The 16,241-nt window shown below is 42.3% G+C and overlaps 1 protein-coding gene and 1 pseudogene across 4 annotated transcripts in view; both read right to left on the bottom strand.

The window, feature by feature from the left end:
* Window positions 1-187: 187 nt before the first annotated feature.
* Window positions 188-16,241, bottom strand: part of TMC7 (transmembrane channel like 7) — a 60,766-nt gene continuing 44,712 nt past the window's right edge. For all 3 annotated transcript variants that reach the window (XM_027526604.1, XM_027526605.1, XM_027526606.1), the window contains exons 13-16: window positions 15,636-15,766; window positions 12,242-12,397; window positions 3,058-3,136; window positions 188-2,264 (exon numbers count right to left, since the gene is read on the bottom strand). In XM_027526604.1, coding sequence (XP_027382405.1) covers window positions 2,190-2,264; window positions 3,058-3,136; window positions 12,242-12,397; window positions 15,636-15,766 — 441 coding nt within the window. In that variant the 3' untranslated portion in view covers window positions 188-2,189. The remainder of the gene's footprint in view (window positions 2,265-3,057; window positions 3,137-12,241; window positions 12,398-15,635; window positions 15,767-16,241) is intronic.
* Window positions 5,120-8,004, bottom strand: LOC113883185 (annotated as a pseudogene). Its single transcript, XR_003508588.1, has one exon. The product of XR_003508588.1 is annotated as a ubiquilin-1 pseudogene (transcript).

The raw sequence follows: 16,241 nt of genomic DNA, 5'->3' as shown, positions 1-16,241 counted from the left end.
ACACACACATCCCTCCTTGGCTTAAAATAGAGTCTTAATTGCACTCATTTGATGACTTTCTAAAATTAAATCTTTCTTCTCTCTGATTCTAGGAAAAGGCAAAGAGTAACCTTACAAACTGTTATAGTTTTCTATGGTCACTAGATTGCTGACAAGACCCCTCCAATCACACACAATCACATTTTAAAACCTTCAAGATACAGTTTAATCAGTAGTTTTAATGCACATTTGTTAGAGAGAGCTGCACTTTAACAATTATACAGACATCTCCTGCAGTTATTAAAATTATCAAAATATAAAAAAAAAATTCAAGTACAAAGTATGCAAATTAGCAGCATTTACCTAAGATGAATATATTAGCATATTTCAGTATAATAACAGGAAAGAAAACAGAGCTTCCAACACACACACACACACACACACACACACACACACACACGCTGCACAGAATACTTGACTGTTCTCAGAAGCATGCTGAAGGCAAGAATGCGCTACATATAAATTCTTTAGGCAAAAATGCCAACAATTTAGAATTTTTTAAGTGAGGATGGAATGAACTTTCATTTGTTCAAAATTCCATACTAGTTATTAGACTTAAATATTCATAAACCTTAAAAAGGTATGAAAAGCTTGAAAAGCTCATCAGTTTTATAGTTTTTAAAAATACCCTGTATGAATACTAACTGTAGAAGAGCAAAAAAAAAAAGTCTGGCAAAGGGACAAGTAGATAGACTTGTGTTAACTGTGGTGAGCTTGCTTTGTTTCTAAGAGCAAGGAGTGAATCATTTTTGAGTAATGGGAGAGTCCTGGGGGTGGGAAATAGTCTTCATAACAGCAGCTTTCTAAAACCTGCACCCACCTTTAAATGCGAGGCAAACCCAAGGAAAGGTTTAACGAGCCAGTGAAAGGAAGGAAAACAGGAGGAGGGCACAGACAGTCCATTACAAAACTACAGTACTTTGGAAAAGATTCTGAAGGTATTAGAATGAAAACTGATTAAACTATAATCAAGGCTTATGTGAAAAGGTTTAAAGCTATTAATTTCAGGTAAGCTTATACTGAGGTATTCATTGCATAAGGTTTTTATGGTAATAGAAGTCTTAAGAGATATCTACATGTTTTGTAAAATGAAATTAAAAATTTTAAGCACAAGAAAAACAAGAGCCTTTAAAACTATGAATATGTACATTTAAAAGCTCCAGCATTCGGTCTAGTTGGGTACACCGCCAAAGGCTGGCCTGATGCTGCAGCCCATGTGCCCCCAACACTCAAACACTCAACAGCCCCTTCCAGCCTGGCTCCGAACCGTGAAGTGCCATTCAGAGAGCTCAGTGCAGGAAGGGACGCGGCCTTTGGCAGAGCGAGATGCACTCTGCCTCTTAATCTTGATGGCACAGAACCCTCTGCCAAATCTCCAAACCCAGGACTAGAAGGGAATGGAAGGTTGTGACTATCCAGGCCCTTAAAGCAGCTTCCCCTGAGTAATGAGGCTGTAGCAACATGCCCAGGAAGCTACGAAATCCAGGCTACCAAGCTGTGGCTGCTCCCCCATCACGGGCTCAATCCAAGGCCCTCGGAGCCTTCCTTATTCACACGGCAGGAAGGGCTTTTCTCTGTCATACAGTATTACTCTCATATTACATATTACCACATAGCTGAAATTACATAACCATCCTCTCCATGCTCCACCACCTGTTTCAAACATCATGATTCCAGGGTTTCTGCATTTTAAGTATACAGAACCATTCACAAGAGTCACTGCTTCTTAAGGGAACACCTCTCAGCCTAAATCCCCAGAACCTGGTTCAAAAGAACGAACCCAGGCTCATGGACTGATGACTTCCACAGTTAACTTTAAAAGACGATACAAGTGAGCTTGTAAAAACATGAGTGGTCTCTCCTCAATTTCAGTTGAAAAGCTTCAAAGTCAGTGTTTTGGTTAAGTTGCCCCTGAGCTGCTGGGTTACAGGCAGAAGACATGGTTTTGAACCTGCTTTACTAATGCCCTAAGGACAGGGACCTGTTAATGTAAACACGGCCACTGGAGCTGCACATTTGGAGCCACTTTCAGGAAAGGCCCAAACTCCAGAAAAATATATTTTAAAATTTCCGCTAAAATCCCCGACGGATATTGTAGGCTGGCAGGTCACCAGGCCAGCCTGTAAGCCACAGGCAGCAGCACTTCCCCGTCAGTCTAGCCGGTTCCTCAGATCCCTCTGGGCTTCTGTGAGTTTCTGGATTAGATAACGCTTGTCACGGCTTTCCTAAAAAAAAAAAAAAAATAGGTTCAACAGCACAGTCAATATATTTGGAAACAAATATTATTTCAACCCAAGAAATTACCTATCAGATTCAAGGCCAAGGATCCAAACTACTGGACCTCCAGTGACCTCCAAACTGTCTTTTTACTCTTGTCCCCCAGACCCCCCCACCCCAGCCCCTGGTCCACAAAGCAGCCTTGTAAAAATGTTCTTTTAAAAATGAACATCAGACTTGGACAACACCCTCCAGTGGCTTCTTATCACACTCAGAATTAAACCCAGACTTCTCACCAGCACCCTCAGGCAGTGCTGTGACTCAAGCTCGCCTTGCCTTTCCCATCATGCACCCTCCGTGCAGAATGCCCTTCCTCCTGGGCCCAGACCTCGCTGTTGTCTCTGCCTGTTACTCTCATACCCAAGACCTCCCATAACTGGCTCCTTCTCATCATTCAAGTCTTGGCTCCATCATCACTTCCTGCTGAAATGGCTGCTATCTCAGCAGCAGATGGTCCACCAGGCACCCTCTAACTAGCTCATCTACGCCATCTTTACAGCAGTTATCGCAGTCGGAATGTATCTCTTTCCTTTAGCCTCTGAGCAGTCCGTCTCCCTTCTTGACCTCTGCATCCCAGCACAGTATGAGGATGGAGCTGCAGGAGTCCAGGCCTGAAGGCAGAGTTCTGGGGGAGTGGTGATGCAGTGTCCCACTCTCTCTCCCCAGGAGAAACTCCCATTCCTTTCCGTGTCCTGCCATAAACATCCCTGGCCCTGACTCCCAGGACCGGAGCTTTCTTACCAGGTTCAGCTGCTCTCGGAGCTGGACGACCACCCGCTTGTGCGCTCCGGCCAGGGCGATGAAGTAAAACATAATGAGGCTGCAACATAAGGCGAGAGGTCACTAGGGAGTTTGTACCATCTGAAGGTCACTGCAAAACGACCCGACCCACTTGGCCTGGAACAGTTTTACTTTTGTTTGAACAGAAGAAAAAAAGAAAACCCACCCCTCTCCCAAGCAGAGAGCATCAGAAATAGCCAGAGAGGTTTTATTTGGCAATGGCAGCAGAGACCGATTCCTACCTTGCTTTCTAAGTTAATACTAAAGCTCTTGAATCTCCGCTGGCACACACAAGAGAGGGGAGAGAGGAGATGGGCCAGAAGCTCAGCTCAACACAGAATAAAGTGACTGTGGATGATCACTGTGGAGCCTCTCTGGCCTCAGCCCCCTCATCTGTAAAATGGGGATAACAGAGTAAAACCCAGTGATAACAAGCCTAACATAATACAATTCTGAGTAAAAGCAGCTGGCAATTGCTCCTGTTTTCTGTGCAGCCCCAGACCTCAATTATGGGTGGTTGAAATTATTATCTTTGAGAAGACGGACAAGTGAAGTGAAGGGCAAGTGCCCAGGTAAACAGCAGGCAACATCATCCATGAAGGGGAGGTGGCTGCCTATTTAATCTCCCCAGAGAAGGCTGAGGAAGTGAGGGACACTGGAATCAGGGATGTCAGTCTTCTCTTCTGGAAGTCCCCATGGCCAAGGTCGAGAGTGACCCCCAATGATGTGGAAGCCAGATCAGGTAACCACCCCAGATGGCGGCAGCCAGACCACAGCTGGAGTGAACCAACAACGATGGAGCCGCTGGATTCCAGGATCCACGGAATTCCAGGCTAATGGGCTACAACTCCCACATCATTGTATTAATATCAACGGTATCTTACCTTTAACAAATAAATTTTTTAACCCTTTTCTTGCATCATTGTGGGATTTTACTGTAGTAATATCTACCTCATAGGATAACTGATGACTGCAGGAGTTAGAACAGGTAAGCTACAATCAACTCAGTGATTTGTGGTAGTTCTATAGGTTCCAGGAAACTGAACCAGTGAATTCTGAAACAATGGTCCCAAAGGAAATACAGAACAGGTTCCTTTGTGCCTCTGGTCACAACATTTTTGTCAGCTGATTGATAGTTTCTTTTATGTTTCTTTTTTTTTTTTTTTTAAAGCTAGAGATTTATTGTTATTTTGTGATTAATAAATTGTCAAACTGGTTATGACACTACCCCACACTGTATACCACCAATTGCTAGTACAAAAGTTTTAAAACCATACTGAGGCATAAGGCAGAGAGAGCAGAGACACACAAATATCATCCTTAACAAGTTCCTCTTAGTCATGCCTCCATCTTAATTAACCTTTGTACCTGTTTTATTCCAGGGGACAGTGTCAAAACAGTGCACGGAATGGTGGGCAACCTGCCTCTTCACCTTTTTAATAGCAAGCAACTTACAGAAGTAATGGAATTCAACTTATATTTCCCTTGATTTTACTGGTCTGAATTAATTTTAGTTACTTTAACATTTTAATTTCCCTTAACTGTACATGAGAGAATATAATGACCTAAGAGAATACTGAACCAGAGTCAGCCAAATATATTACTGACCCCAAAGTTAGGTTTTAATTGGTCCTAAAGGAATGTACCACCCCAATAGTTTGAGAGTTAGGCAAACAGAATTTCCTTGGGGAGGGAAGAAAAAAGCTGTAGAACAGCCAAATGTACTCAACATTGTTAAAACGGCTCTTTGTTTTCACCCCTGAATGATACTTCTTTACTACACTATACGCACAGAAATCCTAACAGAATCTTGGTTGCCAGTATTATTTAGGCTGGCCCAATCCAGGACAGAACCCCACCCCACCCCCAAAATTCCCCTTCTCTCAGGCTCTGAAAGGCACAATATTTAACTATTTCTTAATAGAACTACCAAAACACTTCAGAAACAAGTGGCTCACAAATCATTTTAAATTCGTGTATTGCCTGTGCATGAGAAAACTGATAAATCCTGAAGATAGTTCTATTTTTATATGGCGATTAAAAATAACTGAAACATCAAGACACTTTCAGTGAAAGCAACATTTCAATTACAAATTGTAATGCCTGTTAAACTACCTATGGGAGAAGCTGCAAGTCCTAGGCAAATGCACTTTGGGGTTACACTACAGTGCTCCTTCAGTCTGCACAAAGATTAAGGTAATTTACAGTCAATCTGTGAATGCTGAGACAGTGTTACATCATCTTGTCTGTACAATTAATACGTCCTTAAAGAGATAACCAGAATCAGTTTTTCTACTGTATTTTCAACAAGCCTCACTAACCAGTACTTTTGCTGAGATGTTCATCAAAGATGCTGTAAGATTCTACACAATTAAGAAATACTCTGCTTTGAAGTATTTCCTTATCTTTATTTTTTCCATTACAGATATTTTGCTCAGATGATCTACTGTAGTATGTTTCTAGAGATGCTGTCCCAAATGTGCATACATACATTGTATACAAATAAAGCAAAAACTGTCAGTAGTATAAATCTTACAGCATTTTTGTTTGCAAAAATACATGCCAAAGTCACGATAAGCAATGTTGTATCACAAATTATAAAGCGCAAATGATTTGCTTCTTTTTAATGCTTTTATTCTACATAAATTACTACCAGAGACTAATGTTTAAAAAGCAAATAAACTGGACAGATGCAGGACAAAAATCTGTTCACCCAACTATAAAAGGTAATATGTTTTGTAAAAATTACAATAAATGCAGAAGTGTTTGACGCATGCAGTAGCCTTAAATGAAAAAGCATTGATTCCCACTGTTCCAGGAAAACAAAAAACAAACAAACACAGTGAAACCCACACATCTTACTGCACTCCACCTTAAAATGTATCATATATTGGGTTTGTTTATAACAGCACAGAATTCCAAGAGTCAAAATGAAATAAAGCGGGTATTTTAAAGATTTAAGAGCCGTTATCAAAAATAAATTACATTTTTTTCAAGATACAGAAATGCTGCTATGATGGCTGAGAGCCCAGTAACCTTTCAATAGCCGCATTGATATCCCTCCTGTGGCTATTAGCGCTTGCAAGTTTGCTTCACGGTTCAAAAATCCCATTGCACTGAGCTGTTCCAGTTGCTGCTGAAATCTAACTTCTGGATTCTGTAGCTGAGGATTCACTCCAGCAAGAGCCTGCAGCATTTGTTGGATAAACTGCTGGTGTCCAGGTTCGGTGGTTCCTACTGTGGGACTTGGGTTTTCGCTAGATGTAGAAGTAGAGCCATTGGTTCCTGAAGAGCCTCCAGTACTTCCTAATGCCCCCAGGCCAGGAGTAAACCCTGGGATGAGGCCGGGGGGCTTCAGTTGCTAAGGTCTCTAAACCCTGCTGAATCTGTAATAAGGCCTGCATTGCTCTAGGGTTTGACATAGCCGATAACGTATCAGGATTCTGCATCTGTGCAGCAAGGTCAGGGTTCTGGCTTAGTGACTGCATCATGCTTCTCATGTAGGGGGCAGACAACATGTTTTGCATAAGTTGTGGGTTTTCAGTTATTTGCTGCAACAAGCTCTGCATTCCTGGTGTATTGAACATACTGGCTCCTACTCCAGGTCCCAAATTTGGCGCAGCAGAACTCTGCCCAGCAGTACCACCAGCAGCACTACCACTAGTGCCCCCCACTGAGCTGGTGGTGCCACTGGAAGCTGATGAACTCTGAGAAGCCTGTGGAGCCCACGGATTGGGTAATGGATCTCTATTTTCTGTACGGGAAGGCTGACTACCTTCACCTGACAATGTATTGCTCACTAACGAAGCAAACGGATTACCACCAAACTGTTCTTGTGCAGCACTCAACATGGGTTCCTGAATATCTGTGTACATGCGCCGTAAAGCATTGTATCCCCCTGGGATGCTTTCCAGGTTGCTCAAGGCTCGGTCCTGGTTTCTCATCATTTCCTGCATCATTGCCGGATTCCTAGCAAGTTCCAATGTTTGTCTCATAATATCTGGATTATTTAGCATATGACTAATTTCTGGATTTCTCTGTATCAACTGTTGCATTTGTGGATTGGCCATAATTAACTGCCTCATCAGGTCAGGATTTGAAAGCATGCTCTGGACAAAGGGATTCTCCATGATCTGGACCATCATTTCAGGATTGGACATAAGTTGCCGCTGCATCTGGCTCTGTAGTTCAGAGAAGTTGGTAGTATTCAAACCCAAGCTACTCAGACCTGCAAGTCCTCCAAGGCCACCTAAACCAAAAGGGCTGCTAGTGGCAGAACCAGATGTGGAGTTACTACTAGGAGCTGATGATGTGGTAGCACTGGTTCCACTGGCATTTGTTTGTTGAGCTGAATGATCCTGAGGCCTGTTTTGTGTTTTGATGACAAGGTGAACAGTAAGTCCATCGTGAATTCCATGCTGACTCAAAGTATCTTGATCTTTTAAAATTTTTCCCGCAAATATCAACACAAGTTGGTCGGTATGTGATTTGAAACGTTTCGAGATTTCTTCCTTGAACTGCTGGACGGAGCTGTTCTCGGGCACTGCGAACTCCTCCTTCTCCTTCGGGGTCTTCACGGTGAGTTTCATGATCTTGGGTTCCGTGGAGGCGGTGGCGGCAGGGGCGCCGGCACCTTCGGCCGCGGCGGCGTTGTCCTGGGAACTCGGAGGGCCGCCGCTTTCACTATTCTCGGCCATGGCGGCGGCGGTGACTCAGGCGCAAAGGAGGGAGCGGGTAAGCGAGCGGGAGCCAGGCAACGCCAGAGCCGGCCTGGCCTGGCCGGGCAGCGGAGAATGTGGGGCGCGCTACCTCAGTGACAACTGGCTCAGGGCCGCCCTGGTGGGCGAGGAGCCGCGGAGCTTGGCGTGGGCTCCGGCGCAGGCCCTGGTCGGGTGCTCAGCAGCCGCTGTGTGTTCAGACGGCGATGAGTCGCAGCGACCGTTTCTTTTATGTTTCTTGAGAAACAAAGTTATTAATACACAATAACTGTTTCTATTTAAAGACACCTTATTTAATATCACTGAACTCACAGCCAACAGCACCATGATGTGTGCCCGAATGAAGCTTATCTAACAAGCACAGTTCAGTCGCTCAGTTGTGTCTGACTCTTTGCGACCCCATGAATCGCAGCACGCCAGGCCTCCCTGTCCATCACCAACTCCCGGAGTTCACTCAGACTCACGTCCATCGAGTCAGTGATGCCATCCAGCCATCTCATCCTCTGTCGTCCCCTTCTCCTCCTGCCCCCAATCCCTCCCAGCATCACAGTCTTTTCCAATGAGTCAACTCTTCACATGAGGTGGCCAAAGTACTGGAGTTTCAGTTTTAGCATCATTCCTTCCAAAGAACACCCAGGGCTGATCTCCTTCAGAATGGACTGGTTGGATCTCCTTGCAGTCCAACGGAATCTCAAGAGTCTTCTCCAACACCACAGTTCAAAAGCATCAATTCTTCAGTGCTCAGCTTTCTTCACAGTCCAACTCTCACATCCATACATGACCACTGGAAAAACCATAGCCTTGACTAGACGGACATTTGTTGGCAAAGTATGTCTCTGCTTTTGAATATGCTATCTAGGTTGGTCATAACTTTCCTTCCAAGGAGTAAGCGTCTTTTAATTTCATGGCTGCAGTCACCATCTGCAGTGATTTTGGAGCCCCCCAAAATAAAGGCTGACACTGTTTCCACTGTTTCCCCATCTATTTCCCATGAAGTGATGGGACCACATGCCATGATCTTAGTTTTCTGAATGTTGAGTTTTAAGCCAACTTTTTCACTCTCCTCTTTTACCTTCATCAAGAGGCTTTTTAGTTCCTCTTCACTTTCTGCCATAAGGGTGGTGTCATCTGCATATCTGAGGTTATTGATATTTCTCCCAGCAATCTTGATTCCAGATTGTGCTTCCTCCAGCCCAGCGTTTCTCATGATGTACTCTTCATATAAGTTAAATAAGCAGAGTGACAATATATAGCCTTGACGTACTCCTTTTCCTATTTGGAACCAGTCAGTTGTTCCATGTCCAGTTCTAACTGTTGCTTCCTGACCTGCATATAGGTTTCTCAAGAGGCAGGTCAGGTGTTCTGGTATTCCCATCTCTTTCAGAATTTTCCACAGTTTATTGTGATCCACACAGTCAAAGGCTTTGGCATAGTCCATAAAGCAGAAATAGATGTTTTTCTGGAACTCTCTTGCTTTTTCCATGATCCAGCGGATGTTGGCAATTTGATCTCTGGTTCCTCTGCCTTTTCTAAAACCAGCTTGAACATCTGGAAGTTCACGGTTCACATATTGCTGAAGCCTGGCTTGGAGAATTTTGAGCATTACTTTACTAGCATGTGAGATGATCTGAGCATTCTTTGGCATTGCCTTTCTTTGGGACTGGAATGAAAACTGACCTTTTCCAGTCCTGTGGCCACTGCTGAGTTATCCAAATTTGCTGGCATATTGAGTGCAGCACTTTCACAGCATCCTCTTTCAGGATTTGAAATAGCTCAACTGGAATTCCATCACCTCCACTAGCTTTGTTCATAGTGATGCTTTCTAAGGCCCACTTGACTTCACATTCCAGGATGTCTGGCTCTAGGTCAGTGATCACACCATCGTGATTATCTGGGTTGTGAAGATCTTTTTTGTACAGTTCTTCTGTGTATTCTTGCCACCTCTTCTTAATATCTTCTGCTTCTGTTAGGTCCATACCATTTCTGTCCTTTATCGAGCCCATCTTTGCATGTAATGTTCCCTTGGTATCTCTAATTTTCTTGAAGAGATCTCTAGTCTTTCCCATTCTGTTGTTTTCCTTTATTTCTTTTCACTGATCAGTGAGGAAGGCTTTCTTATCTCTTCTTGCTATTCTTTGGAACTCTGCATTCAGATGCTTATATCTTTCCTTTTCTCCTTTGCTTCACTTCTCTTCTTTTCACAGCTATTTGTAAGGCCTCCCCAGACAGCCATTTTGCTTTTTTGCATTTCTTTTCCATGGGGATGGTCTTGATCCCTGTCTTCTGTACAATGTCACGAACCTCAGTCCATAGTTCATCAGGTACTCTATCTATCAGATCTAGTCCCTTAAATCTATTTCTCACTTTCACTGTATAATCATAAGGGATTTGATTTAGGTCATACCTGAATGGTCTAGTGGTTTTCCCTACTTTCTTCAATTTAAGTCTGAATTTGGCAACAAGGAGTTCATGATCTGAGCCACAGTCAGCTCCTGGTCTTGTTTTTGTTGACTGTATAGAGCTTCTCCATCTTTGGCTGCAAAGAATATAATTAATCTGATTTCGGTGTTGATCATCTGGTGATGTCCATGTGTAGAGTCTTCTCTTGTGTTGTTGGAAGAGGGTGTTTGCTATGACCAGTGCATTTTCTTGGCAAAACTCTATTAGTCTTTGCCCTGCTTCATTCCATATTCCAAGGCCAAATTTGCCTGTTACTCCAGGTGTTTCTTGACTTCCTGCTTTTGCATTTCAGTCCCCTATAATGAAAAGGACATCTTTTTTGGGTGTTAGTTCTAAAAGGTCTTGTAGGTCTTCATAGAACTGTTCAACTTCAGCTTCTTCAGCGTTACTTGGGGCAAAACTTGGATTACTGTGATACTGAATGGTTTGCCTTGGAAACAAAGAGAGATCATTCTGTCGTTTTTGAGACTGCATCCAAGTACTGCATTTCGGACTCTTTTGTTGACCATGATGGCTACTCCATTTCTTCTGAGGGATTCCTGCCCGCAGTAGTAGATATAATGGTCATCAGAGTTAAATTCACCCACTCCAGTCCATTTTAGTTCGCTGATTCTAACAAGCACAGTCTCTGCATAAAACACATTCCAGCCTTCGTGCACTTAGAAAACCCTAGAAAACACTTCATGTCTGCATGAACAGCAAAATCACCCACCACCAAAAGCATGAAATGCAAGAAACATGGCACTATAAACAGATGATAAAAATTTAGGATACTTAGTTACAGTCTGAGCTATGGTTTGAATACTGCGTCCTGCCAAAGTTCATATAAGTCCTAATCCCAAGGTGATGGTATTAGACAGTAGGCCTGTGGGAGGTGATTAGGTCATGAGGATAAAGCCCTCACAAATGAGACTAGTGCCCCTATTAAAGAGACATCAGAGCGTTCCCTAGCCCCTTCTGCCATTACAGAATACAAGAAGTCTGTAGAGGATCTTCATCTGACCATATTGGAATCTTGATCCCAGACTTCCAGGCTCCAGAACCATGAGAAACAATATTTAGCGACCCAGTCTATGATATTCCACTACAGCAGTGGAATAATAAATACACTGAGACACTGTATGTCAAGGCAACTCATTTTTTGTTACTCAATGCATGAGTAACACACTCCATAAATACCCACAAAAAAGCATCACTAGTATCGACTTTTTGGTTACAAAAATGTTTTAGCTAGTAAGCATTTTTACAATACATAAAAAATATGGAATTTATGAATAATGAGAATGGACAGTAATTAGAACAGTGCCTAATACAAAGTAAGCCCTCAACACACATTTGTGATTAGAATTACTTTAACACGCAAAATGAATCTCTGCACAAAAGCCCTCATCGCCTCTACACCCAACCCTTGTCATTTACTGAGCCTTCACCATGGGCCGGGTCCTCTGCTAATCACTTCACACGTGTCACCATGTGTCCTTCTTCTTACAGCCCTACAAGGTATGTGCCATTTTTATTCCCATTTTCCAGGTGGGGAAATCAAGACTCAGAGAGGAAATCTGATGACCTGAGGCCACACAGCTTATAAATAGTAGAGCCAGGATTCAAGGGCATGCTCCTACACTGGTACTCTTCTCTCAGCCCAGTTATCAATTCCTTTTCTGAAGAGCAACTAATTTTGTGATACTAATAATATGCAGTAATACTAATAATATGCAGTGTTTATTGGGTTATATTTTATAAGTCCACCATCTGGCTAAGTGCCTTATATTTGGGATCTCCCTGAACCTGTTCAACAATATCCTGAAAGAATTACTATTATTACAACATTTTAGGGATTAGGTAAAGTACAGCCCAGAGAGGTTCAGTAGCACACCAGTGTCTCAGGTAACCTCCATTTCCCAGCGGAGAGCAGCCCACCAGTCTCGATGGAAAACACTTGCAGAGCCCAGGTGGTTCTCACTTACCAGATGATCATGAAAAAAGGCACTGCGAAGGCTTCCGAAGTGATGCCATAAACCAGCGTCTGCAGCGAGTTGGGGAAGGTGCTCACTGTCTTGGGGACCACTTCCCAGGTGGTGTTGAAGTTGGTGAATGGCCCGCAGGCTTTGGAGGACGGGATGCTGCCAGGACACAAAGCATGGGGCTCAGCCCAGGCCTGCAGCACAGGCTGAGCAGCCTCCTCTGCACGCCTGCAAAACTGCATTAACAGGACCCACAAGGAACTGCCTGACCACATGGGCCTTCGGGAAAACCCCAGTCAAAAATGCTTACCCTGAAGTCTCAAGTCCCTAGACTTGATTTCCAGTTTACAAGAAATTGAGGACAGAAGGTCGAGTTAAAAAATAGAGCTACCATATATGATCCTGCACTCTTACTCCTGGGCATATATCCAGAGAAAACTTTAATTTGAATAGATACATGCACCCCAGTGTTCAGTGCACGGAAGCAACCTAAGTATCCATCGAGAGATGAATGAATAGGAAGATGTGGCACACACACACACACAATGGAGTATTACTCAGCCAGAAAAAAGAATGAAACAATACCATTTGCTGCAAATAGATGGACCTAAAGATTATCATATTAAGTGAAATAAGCCAAACAGAGAAATGGTATGTGTAATCTAAAAAATTTAATGAACTTTTTTTACAAAACATAAATAGACCCACAGACATAGAAAACAAACTTATGGTTACCAAAGGAGAAGGTGATGAGTGGGTAGGGATAAATTAGAAGTTTGGGATTAACATATACATACTACTTACATATAAAACAGATAATCAACAAGGACCCATTGTACAGCACAGAGAACTATACTCAGTATTTTATAATAACCTATAAAGGAAAAGAATCTGAAAAAGAATATATTTATATAACTAAATCACTTTGCTGTATACCTGAAACTAACACAACACTGAAAATCAACTATACTTCAGTTAAAAAAAAAAGAATCTGTTACTCAAAGATAGATACTCTGGTGATATTCTAGAACAGCAGTAAATTGAGCATCAGAAATTAAAAAAAAAAGATCAAGATAAATGACACTGTGAGAAAACAGACAGCTCTAGAATGTGGGGAGACCACTCTTCAGCCTATTAATTTAGAGGTGAGGAAACTGGTCTCGACTTTTTTAAGATTAAAAAAGACTAAGGAAACATGGTAACCAAAAGTAATGAGTAAAACCTGAAAAAGAGCCTCATTTACAAAATAAAGCTCTAAAAGACTATTTGCGGACAACTGGAGAAACTTGGCAATGGTGGGAACATGATATTGGCGTTATTTTTCTTAGGTGTGATAATGTTATTGTGGATATATAGGAAGAATGTCCTTACCTTTAGGAAGTGAAGGTTTAGGTATTTAGGAATGAAATGTTATGATGCCTACAAACATGGTGTGGTTCATCTGCACACACACAAAAGGTATGAACAGAGACAGAGTAGACAAATGGAGCAGGATGCAACAGTTGGGACATCCAGGTAAAGGGTATATAAGCTGTCACTGCTGCTATTTTTTTCAACTTTTCCATAGATTTGAAAATTGTTTAAATAAAAAGGGAAAAATAAAATTACAATGGGAAAAAAAATTAAGGCTTACAAGAATTGGCTATAGTCACATCACAAAGTTCTGTGTAGGAAATTTTCTACTGCAGCCCTATTTTACGGATAAAAATTGATTCCTGGAAACAACCTAAATGTTGTTTAAGAAAATGGATGAGCAATTTGTGATCCATTCATACACTGGAATAAAGAACCACCTAGAGGGACACACACATATAGATATGACTGGCTTAGATAGAAGCTAAGTAGCCGGAAACAGAACTGGAGCATGAATTTCCACCACATACTCGTCTATACTTTTCCAAATCTATGCCATGTGAATGCATTTCTTATTTTAAAAATCCAAAGTTAAAAAATTAAAAGAACAAGAGTTCTGTATGTGCTGGCCTGGAAAAGGACATAATATAAAAGTGAAACAAATTAAGTTGCCAAACACTATTATTCCATATGCATTTAAAAAATACATTTTTCATAATAAATCTCTTTAATTTATACTCTTTTCTGTACTACTTGAATTTTTCAATGTATAACATACTACCATTACAATAAACATACATAGACTTTGGCCACCTGATGCGAAGAACTGACTCACTGGAAAAGACCCTGATGCTGGGAAAGATGGAAGGCAGGCAAAGAAGGGGATGACAGAGGATGAGATGGTTGGTTGGCATCACCAACTTGATGGACATGAGTCTGAGCAAGCTCTGGGAGTTGGTGATGGACAGGGAATCCGTGCTGCAGTCCATGGGGTCACAAAGAATTGGACACGACTGAGCAGCTGAACTGAACTGAACTGACACAGACTCAAATTAGTTTAAAAAATAATAAAACCTGAGAGAGGAATTCAAAGTTCTAGGCTTTTCAATTAAAGATGAAGAAATGTGGCGCAGTGGTAAAGAATCCACCTGCCAACGCAGGAGGTGCAAGAGACGTGGGTTCGATCCCTGGGTCAGGAAGATCCCCTGGTACTGGAAATGGCAACTCACTCCGGTATAAGAAAAAAAAAATGAAGAAATGGGACAAAATAGGATACATAAAATAAAGAAACGGAATTCCATGAGACTAAGTCAAGGGGTGGCAAACTACAGCCCATAGACCAAATCTGGTCCACAGTCTATTTTTCATAAAGTTTTACCGGAACATAGTCTTGCCTACTGGCTTATATACATAGATGCAACATAGGCTGCATAGGTTGCAACATAGATGATATGTAATCAGTTGAGCCAAATAAGTGCTACAGAAACCATATAGCTTGCAAAGGCTAAGTTGTTTACTCTCTTTCCAGAGTCGGTATAAATGGTTATAACAGAAAAAGTGGCACCCCTGGGTTTGGAACCCTCAATTTCTCATCCTCAGGACTGAACATTTCCCTTCTTTCCAAATTCCACACTAGATGACACGCTCCCCCGTGCCGTGTCTGAGTTGTCTTTATACCCCCAGCACCTAGAACAGTGCCTGGTACACAGAAGACACACCAAATCTTCTCAGTGACCACGCATTATCTTTACAATCAGAAACAAACAATCCCAAAGGCGACCAGAAGAGAGGTCCTAGGAAAAGGGATCGGGTGGAACAGACCCAAACAACACTCTCAAAACCAACGGGAAACCTGCAAGTTCAAGTTCAGAAGTGGACTAAGATATTTCAGCATCCAGAGGGTGATTCCAAAACAAAGGTGGACTTGACACCCAGGAGTAACTTACTGACCTCTGCTGGTGCCAATAAAGAATGCAAAGAAGGCTTTAACACAAAAGAGGGACAAGTCAAGGAGGGAATGTTCTAGAAAGAAAGTCATATTTACCGTGCCATGCTGATTGTCAGAGGTATAATTGCCAAGCACAGTCCAATCAGCAACACCAACAGGAAGAAGAAATTAGAATTGGATGCTCTGAACTGCCTCGGAGAGGGTCTGCAGGTATAAAGAAGACTTATCTAAGGAGAGAAAGGAAGAAAGAGGAAAAATGAAGAGCACTGCTTCTCTGAGGATAAATGAGTACAGTCATGCATTACAGTGGGAATATAAATTGGCTATAACCTTTCTAGAGGGTAGTCAGCAATACAGACCATAGTGAAAAAAATGGCCAAAACACACACATATGGTATTTACTGCTACAGTTGTTGATAACAGGGAATAACTGAAAGCAACCAAAAAAAAAAAAAAAAAGGAAGTCGCTCAGTCGTGTCCGACTCTTAGCGATCCCATGGACTACAGCCCACCAGGCTCCTCCATCCATGGGATTTTCCAGGCAAGAGTACTGGAGTGGGGTGCCCATTGCCTTCTCCGGAAAGCAACCAAAGCAGCTATCAATGTAAGCAGCTATCAATGTAGTTCCTTAAAGGTTAAAGTGATTCATACGATGGAAAACCACCTAGCCCTTAGAAAAAACAAGAGAGCTTTACATCGTAT

The sequence above is a fragment of the Bos indicus x Bos taurus genome, chromosome 25 (assembly GCF_003369695.1).
Source record: "Bos indicus x Bos taurus breed Angus x Brahman F1 hybrid chromosome 25, Bos_hybrid_MaternalHap_v2.0, whole genome shotgun sequence".
Lineage (NCBI taxonomy): Eukaryota > Metazoa > Chordata > Mammalia > Artiodactyla > Bovidae > Bos > Bos indicus x Bos taurus.
This window is presented reverse-complemented; position numbering and strand designations above follow the sequence as displayed.